This window comes from Hemiscyllium ocellatum, chromosome 19, assembly GCF_020745735.1.
Source record: "Hemiscyllium ocellatum isolate sHemOce1 chromosome 19, sHemOce1.pat.X.cur, whole genome shotgun sequence".
Lineage (NCBI taxonomy): Eukaryota > Metazoa > Chordata > Chondrichthyes > Orectolobiformes > Hemiscylliidae > Hemiscyllium > Hemiscyllium ocellatum.
The window spans coordinates 5,723,471-5,740,947 of NC_083419.1; the positions used below are offsets into that span (position 1 = coordinate 5,723,471).

The following is a 17,477-nucleotide window of genomic DNA, read 5'->3' on the forward strand; positions in this document are numbered from 1 at the left end:
CCCAAAATGCAGCATCTTGTATTTATCTGAATTAAACTACATCTGCCACCTCTCAGCCCATTGGCCCATCTGGTCCAGATCCAGTTGTAATCTGAGGCAATCCTCTTCACTATCCACTACACCTCCAATTTTGGTGTAATCTGCAAAGTTACTAACTGTACCTTTTATGCTCGCATCCATATCATTTATGTAAATGACAAAAAGCAGTGGACCCAGCACCGATCCTTGTGGCACTTCACTGGTCACAGGCCTCCAGTCTGAAAAACAACCCTCCACCACCACCCTCTGTCGTCTACCTTTGAGCCAGATCAGTATCCAAATGGCTAGTTCACCCTGTATTCCATGAGATCTAACCTTGCTAATCAGTCTCCCATGGGGAACCTTGTCGAATGCCTTACTGAAGTCCAAATAGTTCACATCTGCTGCTCAGCCCTCATCAATCCTCTTTGTTACTTCCTCAAAAAACTGAATCAAGTTTGAGAGACATGATTTCCCACTCACAAAGCCATGCTGACTATCCTTAATCAGTTCTTGCCTTTCCAAATACATGTACATCCTGTCTCTCAAGATTCCCTCCAACAACTTGCCCACCACTGAGGTCAGGCTCACTGATTTATAGTTCCCTGGATTGTCTTTAATGCCCTTCTTAAACAGTTGCACCACGTCAGCCAACCTCCAGTCTTTCGGCATCTCACCTGTGACTATCGATGATACAAATATCTCAGCAAGAGGCCCAGCAACAACTTCTCTAGCTTCCCACAGAGTTCTACGGTACACCTGATCAGGTCCTGGGGATTTATCCACCTTTAACCGTTTCAAGACCCTTACCTCCTACATTCTGCAGGAGGAGCATTGAACTGCCTTAACCTACATTCCCACTATTCTAAATTCCTAAGGAGACTACTGAAAAAAACTAAACAAAAACTAGTCACCTTACAAATCCGGTGCACAGAACTTTGTTTTTTGGTTAAAAGGGGAGGATGGATGGGTGACTCTACCCAGTTAGTGTTTCAGGTAGAGCAACCACCCAAATATAAAGCCTCACTTACCCAGCCATCCCATGTCAGCTGTTGCTCAGTGAGTTCTCCGCCTATCCGTGAGGTAAGCTTTTATATTTTGACATTACTTTTCCGTCAGGACTCTGGTCCTCGCTGTTGCTGCTCCTACTGCAACTGCCGCCAAAGAAAACTTTGTTGCTGGCCAGCAAATATTGCGCACATAATGAAATTGCAGAACAATTATTTTTAGATATTATTCCCCGCAAATTGCAAAATTCTTTGTATTCCACGTAAAACCTGTTGCAATTATCACTGCAAAAATGCTGATCATGATATTTTGCAATGGCCCATTAGGGAGGGAAATTTCTGAATTTTGACACTATGACACTGAAGGAACAGTGATATGTTTCCAGATCAGGATGCTGAAATAAGTCAGTAACAGGCCTTTCAGCAAGATACAATGACTTAAAACTGAATACGATTTAATTATAATATCCTAGTAACAGGGTGCTCAATTAGATTACAGTTGATCAGTGAACAGGCTGAACTCAGTCACTGTTGGTGACCTGCATGGTCTCCTGCTCTTACCCCCTCCTCCCCAATATTGATCAGCCAGATTTTCCCTGTACAGAAGTGTCTGAAAAATGGTAGCCAGCATTTTCTTTAAATTCTAATCTCTTCAAAGACCTCCTCAAGCCTGTCCACCATCTAAAAAGCACAAGTCAGGACTTGAATGGAAATTCTTTTTTTTGTTCTTCATTCTTCCTGAACTCTCCCCTGTCCTAGCCCCCCCCACCCCACACACCAGGCCTTGTTATCACATAGTCTGCCACTATATACTACCTATTGTTAGCTACTAACAGTCTCCATTAACAGCTCTTCACCCTTCTAACCAGATTGTTATCCACTCCTTTGTCTATCCAACTGTTCTTTTGTCTCTTTGGGCTCTATTCCCATTTATCATTTATTCCTTTTCCCCTCCCCTCACCTTATCTTGTGCTTATAATCTCACATTTTCCTAACTACCATCAGTCTTAAGCAAGGGTCACTGGATCCAAATGTTATTTCTGATTTCTCTTCACTGAATATAGAAGGTGGACATCATGTTGTGGTTGTACAGGACATTGGTGAGGCCACTTTTCAAGTACTCTGTACAGTTCTGGTCACCCTGCTATAGGAAGGATATTAAATTGAAGAGGGTGCATAAAAGATTTACAAGGAGATTGCTGGGACTGGCGGGTTTGAGTTATAAAAAGAGGCTGAATAAACTGGAACATTTTTCACTGGGGTGAGGGAGGTTGAGGGGTGACCTTAGAGGTTTTTAAAATCATGAGGGGCATAGATAAGGTAAAAAGCACAGGTTTTTCCCCTAGAGATGTTCAAAACTAGGCGTATTTTTAAATTGAGAGGAGAAAGATTTAAATGGAACCTGACGGGCAACTTTTTCACTCGGCGTGGTTCGTATGTGGAATAAAGCACTAGAGGAAGTGGTAGATGCAGGTACAGTTACAACATATAAAAGACATTTGGATAGGAGCATGAACAGTTTAGAGGGATATGGGCCAAATTCAAGCAAATGGGACTGGTTTCGTTTGGAAAACCTGGTCAACATGGTCAAGTTGGACTGAAGGGTCTGTTCCATACTGTCTGACTCTGACTTTGGTGTGGGAGAAAGACATCCACAAAGGCAGAGATCCTTTTTAAATTAACCTATCACAGTAGCAGAATAGTAAAAATGAGGAGCCAGTTTATCCATCCTCACATGGAGCTCTTCATCAGACTCAACACGTTAACTTTGCTCTCTTTGCACAGCTGCTGCCAGAACTGCTGAACTTCACCAGCAATTTCAGTTTTTATTTGGAATATCTCATCTGGAATCCTAATGCATTGGGAAACCTCATTTAGGCAATAAGAATTTTCAAATTCTTCATTTTACTGCTGTTGGCATTTAGAAAGCCAGTAGGCATCTTTGAGGTGGTAACCAGCAGGATAGATAAAGAGGAATCAGTGCATGTAATATATTTGGATTTTCAGAAGGCACTTCCTAAGATACTTCACATTAGGCTACTTAATAAAATAACAGTCCGTGGTGTTGGAGGTAGTACATTAGGATAGATAGAAGACAGATGAATCAATAGAAATCAGAGTTGTGATAAGGGGGCATTTTCAAGATGGCAACCTGTACCTAGTGGTGTCCCACAGAGATCAGTGCTGGGGCCACAATTACTTACAATACATATTAATGACTTGAATGAGAAAAGTTTGTAGATGACACAGCGATAGGTGGAAAGACGAGTGATGAGCATGTGACAGTGTTTGCAGAGGGATTTAGATAAGTTACACAAATAGCCAACAACTTGGCAGATGAAATATAATGTGAGGTTATGGACTTCAGCAGGAAGAATAGAGGAGCAGAATATTATTTAAATGAATAGGAAGGGTTTGGAGGGATATGGACTAGGTGCTGGCAGATGGGACTAGATTGGGTTGGGATAGCTGTTCGGCATGGACATGTTGAACCGAAGGGTCTGTTTCCGTGCTGTACGTTTCTGACTCTATGACTCTAACGACTGCAGAAAGCTACAGAACAGAGGAATGTGGGAGCCCTTGTGTATGAATCTCAAAAGCTAGCACCCAAATTTAGTAGATAATAGGGAAAGCAAATGGAATGTTGATGTTTATTTCAATGGGCTACTAAAATTATACAAGGCATGGTCAGACAACAGCTGGATTGTTGTTAAGTTTTTGCCCCCTTTATCTAAGAAAAGATATACTGGCTCTGGAGGTAGTCCAGAGAAAGTTCACTAGGCTGATACCAGGTATGAGGGCAGGTTGAAAGGTTAGACTAACCTATCTTCATTGGAATTTAGAAGAATGAGAGGTGACTTTATTAAAGCATACAAGATTCTTAGAGGACTTGACAGAGTAGATCTGGAGTGGTTATTTCCTCCTGTGGGAGAGTCTCTGCCCAGAGGGCATATTCTCAGATTAGATATTCATCCATTCATCCATAAAGATGAGATATTTATCCTCTGAGGATAGTGAATCTGTGGAATTCTTTATCACAGAAGGCGATTGACGCTGGATCGTTCAGTACATTCAAGGCTCAGATAGACAGAATTTTGATCAGTAAAGCAATTGAGTTATGAGGAAAAGAATGGAAAGTGGAGTTGAGGATTATCAGATTAGCTATGATCTCATTGAATCACAGAGCAGACTCAATAGATTGAATAACCTATTGCTATTCTTTCATTTTATGATCTTTGGGCCAACAGTATTAGCATAATGGAGTCCATCAAGTGAATCTGTTTCCATGTGTATTTTGGAAGGCTTAACAGGTCAACCAACTGCAATGATGAGGAGATGTGTAGGCATTAATTGATAGAAGAGCACTGTCTCCAAAGTCTCTGTGGTTCACCAATCAGTGGTCACTAACTGTTGTTTTCCAACTAAGATAAATTGCAAACAATTTAACAATCATTTCACAGCAACACTAAGCTAAGTAACTTTGAGCTTTTGTGCTTCTCAATCCTTGCATGCTGCCAATAGAAAATCAAATACATTTTAAAAAGTCAGCAATGTGAGGGCTTTTCAAATAAATCCATATTCTTTCTTGTTTGAAGAAACAAATTCAACTCCAACCCCATTTATTACCAACAGCATAAGTCAGTAATGGATTTTTTTTGTGCACAATGACAACATCATGTAGTCCTATCCCGTAACATGAATCATAACCTTCAGGAAAGGAAGGTGAATGGGTGGAAATTAAAGAGAAAATTGAAACAGGGAAGTAAATTACAAACAAAAACTGAAGTTGCTGGAAAAACTCAGCAAGTCTGGCAGCATCTGTAAAGAGAAATCAAAGTTAATGCTTCAGGTCCAGTGACCCTTCCTCAGATCTCGGAAATAAATTGCTATTTCTCAACATGTGGCCACAGTACGTTTGGATGCATTGTTGTCATTTGTTCCAAGAGGAGTCAAGTTTGGACCCTTGGTCTGTGGTGGATTAACTAATGACAGTTATAATAACGATTGGGGCATTTCAAAGTGCCCTTGGATGAGAGAGAGAGAGTAAACAAACAGGATTTCCATTTCGAAATCTGGTTTGGCATTCAAAGAAAATAAATTATTTATTGTGACGTACTGCTGGTTATCATGTACTTGCTTCCTTCAGCTGATGAGTCAATTCTGCTCCATGTTGAACAACACTTGGAGGAAGTTCTGAGGCAGAAAGGGCACAGAATATACTCTTGGTCAGGGATTTCAATGTCCACCACCAAGTGTGCCTTAACAGCAGTATTGCTGATGGAGCTGGTGTGGTCCTAAAGGACACAGCTGCTAGACTGGTTCTGCAGCAGGTGATGAGGGAACCAATGAGAAAAAACATACATGACCTCATCCTTACCAATCTGCCAGTTACAGTGCATCTGTCCATGACAGTATTGGTAAGAGCGACCACCGCACAGTCCTTGTGGAGGCAAAGTCCCACCTTCACATTGAGACTAATCTCCAATGTGCTGTGTGGCACTATCACCATGCTAAACGGGACAGACATTGAACAGATCTAGCAAATTAAAGCTCAGAATCCATGAGGTGCTGTGGACCATCAACACCAGCAGCATTGTACTCCAATACAATCTGTAATCTCATGGCCTGGCATATCCCCCACTCAACTATTACCATCAAGCCAGGGGATCAACCCTGGCTCAATGGACAGTGTAGGAGGGCATGCCGGGAGCAGCAGCAGGCATACCTGAAGTTGAGGTGTCAACCTGGTGAAGCTACTAACCTGGACTAATTGCATGCCAAACAACATAAGCAGTAAGTGATAGACAGAGCTAAGCAATCCCACAACCAATAGATCGGATCTAAGCTCTGCAGTCCTGCCATATCCAGTCATGAATAGTGGTGGATGATTAAACAACTCGCGAAAGGGAGAGGCTCACAAATATCCCTATCCTCAATGATGGAAGAGCCCAGCACATCAAAGCAAAAGATAAGGGTGAAGCATTTGCAGCAATTTTCAGTCAGAAGTGCTGAATGGATGATCCATCATCTGCACGTGAGATCAAGAAACAGTTGGAGACTCTGGATACTCCAATGTCTATTCCAATGCTTATAGGCTCTGACAACATTCCAGCAATCTAGAATCTGCCACTTACCTAGCCAAACTCTTCCAGTATTGTTACAACCCTGATATCAACCCAACAATGTGGAAACTTACCTAGGTATGTCCTGTACATAAAAAGCAAGACAAATCCAACCTGTCCAATTACTACCCTATCGGTCTACTCTCAATCATCAGTACAGTGATGGAAGGTGTCAGCAAAAATGCTATCTAGCAGCACCTACTCAGCAATAACCTGCTCAATGACACCCAGTTTGGGTTCCTCCAGAATCACTCAGCTCCTGACCTCATTACAGCCTTGGTTCAATCATGGACAAAAGAGCTGAATTCCAAGGTGAGAGTGACAGCCCTTGACATCAAGGCTGCATTCAACCAAGTGTAGCATCAAAGAGCCCTGGCAAAACTGGAATCAATGGGTATCAGATGGCAAACTCTCTAGTAGTTAGAGTTGTACGGACACATAAGAAGGTGGCTGTGGTTGTTGGAGGTCAGTCATCTCCAGGACATCTCTGCAGGAATTCCTCAGGGTAATGTCCTAATCCCAACCATCTTCAGCTGCTTCATCAATGACCTTCCCTCCATCATCAGGTCAGAAGTGGGGATAGTCGCCAATTATTACACAATGTTCAGCACCATTTGCAATGACTACTGAAAAGATGATACATGTCAATGAAGAGATGTGTGGTTCTATATTTAAATACTTGTCTTTGTTAAAAATAAAAAAAAATACTTTGAAAATTACCAGAGTACTTCCATACCCTTCCTTTTGCTTACCTATGAGCAATTAGTGAAAATGTATTCCTCTCTTCTGCTCACAGGTCTGTGCTGATTATCCTGACCAGTGTAGTTGTTGTTGTCATCACCACTGACTGGATCAGTTGGGACAAACTGAACCGAGGATTTTTGCCGAGCGATGAAGTCTCCAGAGCCTTTCTGGCCTCTTTTATCCTCGTCTTTGACCTCCTCATTGTCATGCAGGTACTGGTCAAATTTTCAAAAACTATATTTTGATTTTCCAAAATTATGCACAGCTTTCTTTGCTAAGCAAGTATGATAGATCTGCAAACAATTCTCATTCAAGTTAAACAATGTAACCGTGGAACCTGATTGCTACCAACAAAGATGGTAATTTCATAATAGATAAAAGTTTATGTAATATAATCATCTAAATTCTGTATTATGGGAAAAATCATTACATAAAACACAGCATTGTTAATTTTTTAAAAGACCTATAAATGAACTTACCTTGTTTAAATGTGCCTCTGACACTCAGCATCGCAAAGACTTTATTGCTTTATGATGCACGGTAAGGACTTCTTTTCAATTTTAAGAATCACCAATTTGAATTTGAACTTATGAAGGCTACAAACACAGCTTTTAACATTGGAAAAACAAGCAATGAAAACAAAGTTGGATAAAAATATTTTGTTTAAACAAGATATCACACTGAAAGGAATGCATTTCTCTTATATCCATCTCAAAGAGAAAAGAATCTGTGACTTTATTATTATACTTAACAAAAATGGGTTTTGAGTACAATATTTGGCAAAATTCAGTGATGGCACATATTTTATTGCATGAAGAGAGTCATGCAGCATGGAAGCAGACTGTTCAGTCCAACCAGTTCATGATGATCATGCTCAAAACAATTACTTGCTTCCCTGAGTTCTCTAGCCTCCATTTCTATCTCCATAGTAAAAACTGACAAAATATTCACTTAGTATCTCTCCCATGTCCTGAGGTTCAACACATAGATGACCTCGTTGAGCTTTAAGGGGCCCAATTCTCACTCTCATTGTTCTTTTGCTCTTAATGTACTTATAGAATCTCTTTGGATTATCCGCAACCTTATTTGCGAAGGTTTTCTCATACCTCCCTTTCACCCCCCCTGACTTCCCTCTTAAGAATGCCCATACACCCTTTATACTCTTCAAGAGATTCATTTGATCCCAGTTGTGTATGTCTAATATATGACTCCTTCTTATTCTTGACCAGAACCTCAATATCTTTATTCATTCTTTGTTCCCTACTTTTACCTTGCCCTTCACCCTAACAGGAACATTATGCCTCTGAACTCTTGTTATCTCACTTTTGAAAACCTCCCAGTTGTTAGTCATCCCTATAAAATTCAATCCAACTCCAATCAACTTTTAAAAGTTCCTGCCTCATACTATTAAAAATTGTCTTACTCCAGTTAAGAATTTTATGGGAAGGCCTATCTTTTCCATAGTTATTTTAAAACTAAAAGAATTATGATCACCAGTCCCAAAGTGTTCCCCCACTAACACTTACCAGAGAAATAACACACTTGCAAAAAGCGTTCCATATTTTCAACAAAAATTGATAGACAAGTGACAATGTTTATGAAGTACATAACTTTGATGTGTTTGAGAATGTGATGATACTTATCTAATGTTTATTACCATGCATGCTTCTATTTTTGATAGTTATTTCATTCAAGTTACCATGTGCGAATGAACTGTAAATACTGAAAACTATAAGGTCTATATTACCCCAAGCTTTGAAAATTCCTCCCTATGCTTGTTGACCTGTCCTTTAGAATGCTTCTTAAGCTTGACCTCTTTGACTAAGCTTTTGATCACGTATCATGATCTCTCCTCTTTAATTCAGTGACAATGTTTGTTTGATTACATTACTGTGAAGTATCTTGGAATAGCTTACGTTAAAGATGCAGATTTTTGTTGTGTTATGCATTCACATACAACGAAAGAATGAGTTCCTCATACCACTACTGTCTTTAATAATGCTTCAACTAAACTTCACCATTTCAGAGTATCATTTGTAGTGTAAAGGAAAGCCTGATATTGTTTTGAAGCAGACTGCAGAATCTTTGATTTTTAGAGTCTGTCAAGCGGTTTAGGGAAAGAGTTATAGTCATTGAGTCATACAGCACGGAAACTGACTCTTCGGTCTTCTTCCATGCCAACCAAGTTTCCCAAACTAAACTAATCCCATATGTCTGCATTTGGCCCATAACCCTCTAAACCTTTCCTATTCATGTACCTATCCAAATGTCTTTTAAATATTATAACTGCACTTGCATCTACCACATTCTCTGGTAGACCATTCTATTACGAACCCCCTCTGTGTGAAAACATTGCCCCTCAGGTCCCTTTGAAATCTCTCTTCTCTCACTTTAAAATTATGCCCTCTAGTTTTGATCTCCCCCACCCCAGCAAAAAGACCTTTGCTGTTCACCTTAACAATGCCCCTCATGATTTTATAAACCTAAGGTCACCCCTCAACCTCCTACACTCCAGTGGAAGAAGTTCCAGCCTCTCCTTAATAACTCAAGCTGTCCAATTGTGGTGACATCCTTGTAAGTCTTTTCTGTCCTCTCTCCAATTAATAATTAGATTAGATTTTTAGATTAGATTAGATTTACAGTGTGGAAACAGGCCCTTCGGCCCAACAAGTCCACACCGACCCGCCGAAGCGAAACCCACCCATACCCCAACATTTACCCATTACCTAACACTACGGGCGATTTAGCATGGCCAATTCACCTGACCCGCACATCTTTGGACTGTGGGAGGAAACCGGAGCACCCGGAGGAAACCCACGCTGACACGGGAGAACGTGCAAACTCCACACAGTCAGTCGCCTGAGTCGGGAATTGAACCCGGGTCTTCAGGCGCTGTGAGGCAGCAGTGCTAACCACTGTGCCACAATATCCTTCCTATAGCAGGGCAATCAGATGAATATGCTTTTGGGAAAGGTGAACAGGCATTATCATGTTCAGCAATGGAGTAGGCTCAATGGACTGAATAGCATATTCCATACTTATTTTCAATATTTCTGATCCTAAACCAAAACCCCAAGAACTGATAAATTAGTCATTTGTCTCCATTTAATTGATTGAGGGATCTTGTTGTATATAGGATGTCTGCAAAATTTGCTAAAAATGTCAGTAAGAAATAATTGGCTGTGTAGTGCTATGGGACATTCTTATTATGCCAATGAGTAGCAATCATAATCGATAGAAGTAAAGCTTGCCAGTAGACCCCGTCACTGCCAGGAAGTGTTATATCTGAACAGGTATCGTTTCATATTTGCTGCAAAGTAGTTTATTGACATATCTACCTCTTTTAATTGATCTCGTTACATCCTTCACCCTTCTCCTGGTTAGATCTTACCACCGTGACAAGCATAGATTCTTTCTTTTGTGATTTCCTCCTCATGGATTATGTTGTCATGCCTATTTGCCAGTACAGCTGAGAACACTTGGCAAAGAGTTAACACTTGCCATCACTTGCCCCAAAAATACTTGGATGTCGGAAATCTGAAATAAAATAGAAAGTGCTGGAAAAACTTAAGTCTGTAATCATCTGCACAGAGAGAAATTGAGTTAACATTTCAAGACAAGTATAACTGTTTGGAACAAAAGGGAGCTGGATCTGGGTTTGAAACATTAACTCTGTCTCTCCATCTCTCCACAGATGCTGCCAGACCTGCTGAGTTTCTCAGGCATTTTCTGTAATTGTTCCAAAAAGACTGAATTACATATATCAGCTATTAATTATTGTGTTACCCAAACAACTGCTGATAATATTTCTTTATAATACAGAGCTGCATGATTCAATGAGAGATTGTTTCAAGAAATAACCAATTTATTTTGCAATAAATACCTGCTATTAAGAAACCCTATGAGTGAGTTTTGAGAAGATTTGTAGCTCAGGTTGAGGTTCTGGATGTAGGTTTGCTCGCTGAGCTGGAAGGTTTGGTTTCAGATGTTTTGTCACCATCCTAGGTAACATAATCAGTGAGCCTCCAGTAAAGCATTGGTGTTATGTCCTGCTTTCTATTTATGTGTTTAGGTTTCCTTGGTTTGGTGGTGTAATTTGTGTTGATGTTGTGTTCCTGGTGTTTTTCTCAAAGGGTGGTAGATGGGGCCCAAGTTGATGTGTTTGTTGATAGAGTTCCGGTTGGAGCTTCTAGGAATTCTTGTGCATGTCTCTGTTTAGCCTGTCCTAGGATGGATATGTTGTCCCAGTCCAAGTGTCCTTCCTCATCTGTATGTGAGGATACTAGTGAGATGGGGTCGTGTCTTTTTGTGGCTAGTTGATGTTCATGTAAAATGGTGGCTGTCAGGCTACTCAGTCCTCTTGGCATCATGGTAGCCCACAAAGCCCCTAACACACTAAATCAGCTGCTAATGAACTTAAAAAACCCTAAACAGACAACAAGCAAAATACCATGCGAGAACTGTAACAAACATTACATTAGATAAATGGGCGTAAAACTAGTCACTGGATTTACTTTTCCAGGATATGGCTTGGCAATTCAGACTTGAGTTTGAACTTATTGCCAAATTTATATCATTTGAATTGTAGAATCTGCTGCAGTTGGAAGATGGTGAGCATCAATAGACTGTCTTTGTTCCATTTTTCTGTACTTTTTACTACATTTGATGATGTTTGGATTATAATTCTAGGATACCAAGGTAGAATTACAATAGCATATTTGGGGGTTACTCTTAGTTCATTGTTGTGGTTCTGTTCGCCGAGCTGGGAGTTTTTGTTGCAGACGTTTTGTCCCCTGTCTAGGTGACATCCTCAGTGCTTGGGAGCCTCCTGTGAAGCGCTTCTGTGTTGTTTCCTCCGGCATTTGTAGTGGTTTGAATCTGCCACTTCAGGTTGTCCGTTCCAGCTGTCCTCTGCAGTGGTCGGTATATTGGGTCCAGGTCAATGTGTTTGTTGATAGAATCTGTGGATGAGTGCCATGCCTCTAGGAATTCCCTGGCTGTTCTCTGTTTGGCTTGTCCTATAATAGTAGTGTTGTCCCAGTCGAATTCACGTTGCTTGTCATCTGCGTGTGTGGCTACTAAGAATAGCTGGTCGTGTCGTTTCGTGGCTAGTTGGTGTTCATGGATGCGGATCGTTAGCTGTCTTCATGTTTGTCCTATGTAGTGTTTTGTGCAGTCCTTGCATGGGATTTTGTACACTACGTTGGTTTTGCTCATGCTGGGTATCGGGTCCTTTGTCCTGGTGAGTTGTTTGAGAGTGGCTGTTGGTTTGTGTGCTGTTATGAGTCCTAGTGGTCGTAGTAGTCTGGCTGTCAGTTCAGAAATGTTCTTGATGTATGGTAACGTGGCTAGTCATTTGGGTTGTGGCATGTCCTCATTCCATTGTCTTTCCCTTAGGCATCTGTTGATGAAATTGCAGGGGTATCCGTTTTTGACACATACATTGTAGAGGTGTTATTCTTCCTCTTTTTGCAGTTCAGCACAACAGATGCCTAAGGGAAAGACAACAGAATGAGTACATGCCATAACCCAAAGGACTAGCCACGTTACCATACACCAAGAACATTTCTGAACTGACAACCAGACTACTACGACAACTTAAACCTCATTCTCCTGCCGTCACCCCATAACCTTTGTTCCTCTCATTAATCTTACTACTAAAATACAGTTACTTATAAATAGTCATTCTTTCACTCTGAGGCTGTGCCTTTTGGGTCCCAGTCTCTCCTACAGGTGGAAACACTTTCTCCATGTCCACTCTATCTAGACCTCTCAGTATTCTGTAAATTTTAATCAGATCGCCCCGTAGCTTTCAAAACTCCACCAAGTATAAACCCAGAGTCCTCAACCACTCCTTGTATGACAAGCCTTTCATCTCTGGGATCATTCTTGTGAACCTACTCTGGACCCCTTCCAAGGCCAGCACACTTTCATTAGATACAGTGCCCAAAACCACTCTCAACCTTTCAAATGCGGTCTAACCAAAACTTCATACAGCCTCAGCAGTACATCTCTGCTGTTATATTCTAGCCCTCTTGAAATGAATGCTAACATTGCATTTGCCTTCTCAACTGCCAACTGAACCTGCACGTTAACCAGAAGGGAATCCTGAACTAAAACTCCCAAGTCCGTTTGTGCTTCAGATTTCAAAAGCCTTTCCCTGTTTAGAAAATAGTCTACACCTCTATTTTTCATATAACATCACACTCTCCTACATTGTATTCCATTTGCCACATCTTTGTCTACTCTCATAACCTGTCCAAGTCCTTCTGTAGTCTCCCTGTTTCCTCGATACTACCTGTCCCTCCACCTCCTATTTGTGTCATCTGCAAACATACCAACAATGTCCTCAATTCCTTTGAGCAGATTGTTGATGTATAAAATGAATAGGTGTGGTCTCAACATTGACCCCTGAAGAAGTCCATTAATTGCAGAGTACTATTTGGAAAAGGTCCCTTTATCCCTACTGTCTGGCTCTACCACTCAGCCAATCCTCTATTCACGCCAATACCTTTCCCTAACATGGTGGGTTCTTATTTAAAAATCTCCTGTGTAATACCTTGTTAAATGCCTTCTGAAAATCCAAATAGATCAAGTTCACTGGCTCTCCTTTATCTAACTTTCTCATTACCTCCTCAAAGAATTCAAACATATTTGTCAGGCATGCCCTTCCCTTGATGAAGCCATGCTGACTCAGCACTATGTTACCATGCACTTCCAAGTACTCCGCAATCTCATCTTAGACTCTGAAATCTTACCAATGACTGAGGTCAGTCTCGCTGATCGATAATTTCTTGTCTTCTACCTTCCACCCTTCTTAAACAGGAATGTTACCAGATCCATTTTCCAGCCTGACTTCAGTGATTACTGAAATTCACCACCAATGCCTCTAGAATCTCTTCAGCTATCTCCTTTAGAACTCTTTGGTGTAGTTCATCCAGTCTGGGTAATTTATCCACCTTAAGATTTTTCAGCTTCCCGAGCACCATCTCCTTTAGTGATGGCCACGACATTCACCTCTGCCCCCAGAATCTCTTGAAGGTATGGTACACTATTGGTGTCTTACACCATTAAGATTCATGCAAAATCTAATGAGAGAGCATCTCTGTGGCTATCTGTGACTAGGAAATTTTACCTGTTTACTGTAGCACACAAGACCACAGTAGCGGCAACTTTCATGCTCACAGCAGGTGAAACCATAAAAAAGGATGTAAGAGGCAGCAACAGTGGTTCCTCCTTTACACTGTATTTTAAAGGTATCATTTCAAGATAGCAAAAATACAACAACTGGTTCATTAGAATAAGTATCACTTCTAAAAACCAACAAGCTGGAGTTAGGGGTTTGCATCCTGAACTCTATATACACTTAGGGTCAGATTTTGCAATGCCAAAAGAGGTTTCCAGCTCAACATAAATGCAACAGAGAGCTGAATCCATAAGTCCCATCTTTAAATCCAGCACACACCACCTTTGCCAGGGTGGGTTATAGTTTGCACTACATCTAAAAGTGGCAGCTGCTCCCAGCACACTAAACAACCACTGCCCATCAGGCTCATGCTTTCATGGCTGTTCTCGAGACTCTCACTCCTGCCAAATCTCAGAGTTAGCCCAGAGTTAGCTAATCACTGAGTTCTCCTTACTGCACTCTGGTCCCATGCTTGGGTTTTTGCTTCCTGTCGGGGAATAGACAAAGGGCAGAACTGAGCATACTTATCCTATTGTGTAAAAAGTGAAGTCTGCAGATGCTGGAGATCAGAGCTGAAAATGTGTTCCTGATGAAGGGCTTTTGCCCGAAACGTCAAATTTCCTGTTCTTTGGATGCTGCCTGACCTGCCATACTTATCCTATTCCCCTGCCATGCTGTGGGCTTCCACTGGAGCCTCAGGCATGATAGGAATTGAATCCTTCAACCAGATTGGAATGTAGATTTCTTCAAATGTTCAGATGATTCACAGACTTTAGAGAATCAAAGGTGAGTTACCTGCTACTGATTCCCGGTCTACTTGCTCTTGTAGCTAAATGGCTGGCCTAGTTCCTAGTCAATGGAAATCTCCTTTACCCCCTCCCTCCTCAGAATATTGATAATGGGAATGCAACTGCAGTATCATTGAATGTAAAAAAATGATTGGAATATGTCTTGTTAGAGCTGGTCATTGCCTGGCATTTGTGTGGCACAAGTATTACTTGTCAGGGGTCAGCCCAAATCTCAATGTTGTCGAGGTCTTGTAGGTGGCAGACAGTGACTGCTTCAGTATGTGATACAATTTGAATGGCCCTGAACACTGTAACCATCAGCAAACACCCATTTCTGACTTTGGATGAAGACAAGATCATTGATAAAGCAGCTAAAGATAGTTGGTTTTAGGACAGTATCCTGATGGCGATACGGACTCTTGTAATATAGTTATAGTGTCCCTACCTATGGGCCAAGAGGATTCAAGTCTCAGCTGCTTCAGAGGTGTGCAATAACATCTCTGAGTAAGTTGATTAGAAAATATATGTCCTGATGGTGTCCAAGTTTATGGGGAGGAGATGAAAGTGGAGTTGAGGCCTCACTCATTACCTGGGAAATGGGAGCAGGAGTAGGTTATTTGGCCCCTCAAACCTACTCCATCTTTGGCTGATCTTCTACCTCAACACCGCTTTTCTGCACTATCCCAATATGCCTTGATGACTTTAATGTCTTGAAATGCATCTCTTGCTACCTCAAATTTATGCAGTGACTGAACACCCCGGCACTTTGTGCTGGAGAATTACAAAGATTTGCCACTCTCTGAATAAAGAAATTACTCTTAATGTCAACCCTAAATAATTATCGTTAAATGCAGGCATGAGAGACTGAATAATTTACTCACCCTGCTAATTCTTATACTCCTGTGTGTTCTTGTAATGCTGTTGTGGGGCTGAGCTGATTCGCTCCCCACAATCATAACCACACCCATTTGTCTTTCACTCATTTCACACATCTTGCTTACATATTTGCCGCCCTACTTGTCACATTAAAAAAAATAAACCATAGATCAGAAATACCATCAAAATATGTACAGGAGGAGGAAAATAAAACTGAAGGTAGTGTCTTTCCAATTCAGTTTAAATTTCTTAACAGCAACTGTGTAAATGTATCATTGAGTAAATGTTAAGTCAATGTTCAGTATGGGAAACTATGCCTAGGGTGAGAATAAAATATAAATTGACAAGATAAAAGCTTCCTGAATTTTAATTTTTCATATATAACTATTTAGAGAAACAAACAAGGTTTTTTTTCCTCGCTGTCAAACCTGACTTATATTACACAAAAATGTACTTGCTGCTTTAAATTGTCATTATAAGTTTTCCAACTAATTAGTTCTATGAAGAATGTCACAAGCATCTATCTAAACATATTTGTGATTGAAAGCATGTTAATGCATCACTGCTATTTTAGAAAAAGGGTACCATGACAAAAGATCAAAAAGTTGAAGGGAGTAACAAATTACAAGTAATTAGATGGGAATAATGTGACACAGCATTTCAGAAATTTGCACGAGCCATGATTTTTTAAATCAAATACACTGCCCCACATCAGTAGCACAGACCTGTAAAATTACCAATTTAAAACCAGCTTCCAGAAGTTAGGGACCTTTTCATTTCCAGTTTTGATGACATGATAGATATCTCAATAAGATGTCTTGACAAGAATCAGGTTAATAGTACCTTGACTTCATGCTTTAGACCTACCAGCATGAGAAATAGGGGAATAAGGATACACTGCTGAAAAGGTGTTGCTGGAAAAGCGCAGCAGGTCAGGCAGCATCCAAGGAGCAGGAGAATCGACGTTTCGGGCATGAGCCCTTCTTCGGGGCTTTTTCAGCAACACATCTTCAGCTCTGATCTCCAGCACCTGCAGTCCTCACTTTCTCCCCGAATAAGGATACACTGACTATCATATAAATTTTATTAACATTGAAGATTTTAGTAACAGACTGGGTACTGACAGGAACAGTAAAAATACTGTGCGACTGTGGTGAGTTGCTAAATGTCCATTCTCAGCTTTCTCTTTGCCTCATTTCAATTTAACATAGGATTAGGATTGAGAGATCCTAATGACTATATTTAATTAAATACTGGAAGACTTTAAATTGTTTTTTCAATAAACCTTAATCCTCATTAAAAGCACTTCTCTAAATTGGACACCCTTTTGCCTCCAGTATAGGAGATAAGGTGGAGATTGCCTTTGTGTTCTGAAGTTCAGTGGGATATCATGGAGAATCAGCCTAGCAAAGCTATGTGCTGTACTACATTGTGACATAGGAAAAATGTAAACTAATGTTTCTAAAAAAAGTATATAATGTCAGTGTTCTTCTTCCTTAGAATGCAGTTAATCTAAATTTAGCCTATTATGATATAATCAGGACTCAAAATTCTAGATTTTTCATTGTATCTGAGAAGGAGAAGGTGAAATATTTGTCTCTCTGCATGATATGCTGTTACAGTGTGATCTAAGGGCTGAGAAACAAGTAGTACCAGACACAAATGTCAGAGATTCAACCTTGCAGAAAAAGGTAAACCGTTATTGACAATTACTATATCCTCACCATGTCCTGTT

The 17,477-nt window shown here is 40.6% G+C and overlaps 1 protein-coding gene across 4 annotated transcripts in view; it reads left to right on the top strand.

Annotated features, from left to right (window-relative positions):
• The window catches only part of tmem117 (transmembrane protein 117), a 365,044-nt gene that overhangs the window by 279,191 nt on the left and 68,376 nt on the right, over positions 1–17,477 (top strand). For all 4 annotated transcript variants that reach the window (XM_060839212.1, XM_060839213.1, XM_060839215.1 and 1 more), the window contains one exon: positions 6,945–7,104. In XM_060839212.1, coding sequence (XP_060695195.1) covers positions 6,945–7,104 — 160 coding nt within the window. The remainder of the gene's footprint in view (positions 1–6,944; positions 7,105–17,477) is intronic.